Source organism: Orycteropus afer, unplaced genomic scaffold (genome assembly GCF_000298275.1).
Source record: "Orycteropus afer afer isolate SDZICR_OR568_19922 unplaced genomic scaffold, OryAfe1.0 scaffold00121, whole genome shotgun sequence".
Lineage (NCBI taxonomy): Eukaryota > Metazoa > Chordata > Mammalia > Tubulidentata > Orycteropodidae > Orycteropus > Orycteropus afer.
Window position 1 is genome coordinate 395500 of NW_006921708.1, and position 3944 is coordinate 399443.

At 49.1% G+C, this 3944-nt stretch overlaps 1 protein-coding gene across 1 annotated transcript in view; it reads left to right on the plus strand.

Moving 5' to 3' along the window:
• POLM (DNA polymerase mu) overlaps positions 1 to 3944 on the plus strand; it is a 77815-nt gene that overhangs the window by 5346 nt on the left and 68525 nt on the right. Inside the window, exons 2-4 of the mRNA XM_007944140.1 lie at positions 776 to 959; positions 2525 to 2623; positions 2779 to 2949. Coding sequence (XP_007942331.1) covers positions 776 to 959; positions 2525 to 2623; positions 2779 to 2949 — 454 coding nt within the window. The remainder of the gene's footprint in view (positions 1 to 775; positions 960 to 2524; positions 2624 to 2778; positions 2950 to 3944) is intronic.

A 3944-nucleotide genomic window follows, 5' to 3' on the forward strand; every position in this document is an offset into this window, starting at 1 on the left:
CTATGAGTCGGGTTTGACTCAACGGCACATAACAACAACATGATAACACTTAACACTACATAAAAACCAAACCAAACTCACTGCCATCATGTCGATTCTGACTCGTAGCAACCCCTCCTTGGATTTCTGAGGTGGTATCTCTACAGAAGTAAATTGCCCAGTCTTTCTTCTGAGGAGTGACTGGTGTGTTTGAACCACCAGCATTCTGGTTAGTAGTCAAATGCCTTAGGCACTACACCACCACAGCTCCCTTAGTACCACATAGCAGTTTACCATGTCTAAGCCCTTTTGCTTTTTAACTCATTTGTAACTATTACAATAACCTGTTGAGGCAAGTCTGTTATCTCTGCTCTACAGAGGAGAAAATTGAAGTACAGAAGAGTGAGTGACTCGTCCAAGGGGACACAGTATGTGCCAGAGCTCAGGTTCAGACCCCAGTAGTTTTGGCTCCAGTATTTGTACTTATACTCCAGCACTTAAATGAAGGCCTGGTCTTCAAGGAGCTCTTTTTCTGGGGTAGAGCGAGAGACAAGTTCATACAGTCAGGCTGGGTTTGTGAGTTTAGGTAGAGACCACAGTTCTGTAGGTGCTGGAGTGATAGAAGTGTTCATCTTCCAGGAGAAGGAGCTGAAAAGGCTTTTTGGAGGAGGTGGCATTTGAAGAATGAATAAGTATGCACCAGGCAGAAGGGATAGCAAAAGCAAAGACTCAGAGGTATAGAGTGAAGTAGGAAGGATAGTAGGGCCTTACCTTCCTTCTCCTTCCTCTGGCCCAGCTCCGAGGTGACACACGTGGTGATGGAGCAGACCTCAGCAGTGGAAGCTGTCTGCTGGCAGGAGCGCAAGGCAATGACTGCTCCCTCAGATCGGACCCCCTCAACACTGCTGGACATGAGCTGGTTTACAGAAAGCATGGCTGCTGGGCAGCCTGTGCCTGTGGAATGTCGGCACCTCCTAGAGGTGAGCAGGGTGCAGGATCAGAGATGGGGCCACAGAGAAACCCTTGGTGCAGGGAGATGTGGCAGCAGCGTCATAGTGTCCTTCAGATAAGGTGAACAGTACAGGTTCTGCCCCAGACCACTACGGGCCTTCAGAAGCCAATTATGGGACTACAAGAGGGCTGGGGTTGACTGGTAATCCCTCCCCAAAGGTCAGGTAATCCAGTGTTCATTCTCAGCATTGGTGTAATCTCTTTGGCATTTCCCTTATTTTTAGCATCTTCCAGCCCTTCTCACCAAGTGGTTGAGGCTGACCCCAAGTGAGATGACCCAAGGGTTAGCAGGAGCCCATCCCTGGATGCTTTGAGGTTCATAGCCTCTGTCCTACCTCAATGCTCCCCAGCACAGCAGAGCTGGGGTTGCAAGTGCAGGCTCAGGAGCCAGGCTGCCTCTTTTAAAATCCTTGTTCTGCCTCTGAGGTATGGTGCATGTGCCCTAACCTCTGAAGCCTCAATGTCCCCATCTGAGTCCCCAGCCCACTTGATTGGGAGGACATGGAGAGATGAAGCACACATCGCAGTATTGCAATAGCAGGAAGGGTGCTTTGTGAGCGTTAGCAGTCATTGTCACTACTGTTCCTAATGCTCTTATCTGGTCAGCAGGATTGTGCCTCCCTTTGCCCCAGGCCTTGGATTATTTTATTTATCCTCTCAGAGTCTGTGCACTCTGTTTTATAAGCCCAAGAGCCTGAGAGTGGTCACACCAGGAGAGGCAAGGCACTTGGGTGCTGCCTGATTCCTTTGCTGGCATGTCCCATATTTTTTACATATGATACACCCATGTAAATAATGCACAAGCCGGCTGCACAGTTTTCAAAAATATGTATAGCATGTGCATTATTTATGTAAAAATATGGTGCATTGTTCTGGTTACCTAGTACCACTCTAACAAAAATACCACAAATGGGATGCCTTTAACAAACAGGAGTTTATTCTTACAATTTGGAGGCTTTAAGTCAAGTTCAAAGTGCCAAGTTCTAGGGGCTAGATAAAAGCCCCTCAACCTTAGGCTTCAGCTCTGCCTCCTGCTCCTGGCCCACTGATGCTAGAAGCTTTCTTCACTCAGACAGCTGCTGGGTGCTGAAACTGGCAAGCCCAAGTTTTACAAGCAAAAAGGCATGGTCCCAATGTTACCAAACCACACAGCAAGTCATTAATTCAAGTCCATTGGAAGTCCCAAGGTCGGCAGAGCATGGCAGGCTGCTAAATAATGACACAGCTACATGCAGGGTTCAAGTATGCCATATGTTAGAGACTATCCTTATATACTTATATATAAGTCTTCTCCTTATGTATAGGAAGCAGATCACATCCCTAAAGCAGCTACTCAGCTGCTTGTGGTAAATCCTACCATGGAGCTGACTGCCAGTCCCATCATTAGGAATCACTACCACCAGTTGCCCAGTCACTAAACCAGGACCAACCAAGTTGACATCAACCTTAACTACCACATGCATCATGCCCTGCATGCAAATCTGGGCCCTGCTGGTCCTGTGACTGCAGTGACCCATGCATTGCCCATCCTCAGGTAGCCAAGCCCAGGATGGAGTTTCCCAGCCCAGCAGGGGTGCCGCCCTATGCCTGCCAGCGTTCTACGCCCCTCACCCACCACAACACCAGCCTCTCGGTGAGCCATGGGTCCATAGCCTCCCTGAGATGGGGTGTCTGCCCTATCCCAGCCCTGAGGATGGGGGATATGGGTACATGGTGGGTGGTAATTCAAGAGTTGGGGCTTGAGGCAGCCTACCCACCCTGCCCCTGACCAAGGATTTCTCCCTACAGCTGGCTTTGGAGACACTGGCAGAGGCAGCAGGCTTCGAAGGCAGTGAAGGCCGCCTCCTTGCATTCCGCAGGGCAGCCTCTGTGCTCAAGTCCCTCCCCAGCCCCATCAGAGCCCTGAGGCAGTTACAAGGGCTTCCCCACTTTGGAGAACACTCCTCAAGAGTTGTCCAGGTCAGTGCTCACCACAATGAGCAGGGCACAGCTGTGAAAAGGCCTGATCTGGATTCAAGTAGATGGGTGTGAGGATCATGGGCCTCTCTCCTGGGGAGTCCTTTGAGCCTGGATGGCACCCCCTAAAAGGGATGGTGGCTTGGTGGTTCAGAGCCCTGCTATGAAGGCAGACTGACATGTATACAAATGGTGACTCCAAGACCTTTGATAAAATGCTGAGCTTAGATTCCTTCACTGTTCTACACTGGGGACACTCCACTTACCTTAGGACATTGCTCTCATCATTGTCACTGTCAGTTCTAAACTTCCCAGAACTATTAGAAGAAAGCGACCAAGTAGGAGCACCACTTATTAAAATACAAAACATTTGAGGACCCAACACATTTAAGTTGTCCTCTTGTACACTTGAATTGCAAAGATATGTGGTGATGAAAAGATACTATTAAATGCTTTAAAAGTTGTGCTTTTGAATGAAATTGTGTGGAATCTGTCACATATATTTGACTAGTGATTTTCTGTGTATTGCGCATCTTGTTTTTTGTCTGAAAGATGATTCATTTGACCTGGACTCTCAGCTGTAATTCCAGGCCCCAGTGGATTTGAGCCTCACAGGCTGAAGCCCTTGCCCCCTCTAGGTGTGTGGCAGCAGCTTTGTTTATCCTCCCTGGCACAGCCTCCTGCTTCCTACAGCCTCCATTTCTAGGGCCTGCCAGAACCATAGACCACAAAGCCCCTCTGTGGATGCTGGAGGGAAATGCCATAGTCCTCGGGCCCCAGCCCCACCTTGACATCTGTTCATTTCTTTCTCCCTAGTCAAGCTTCCATAGTGCTAGATGTATCCATTGTTGTTGTTGTTATTGTTATTTGCCATCGAGTTGGCCCCGACTCATAGCGACCCCTCTTTGGGTTTCCGAGGCAGTATCACTACGGAAGTAGGAATGCCCAACCTTCCTTCCGAGGAGTGGCTGGTGGGTTTGAACTGCCAGCCTTCTGGT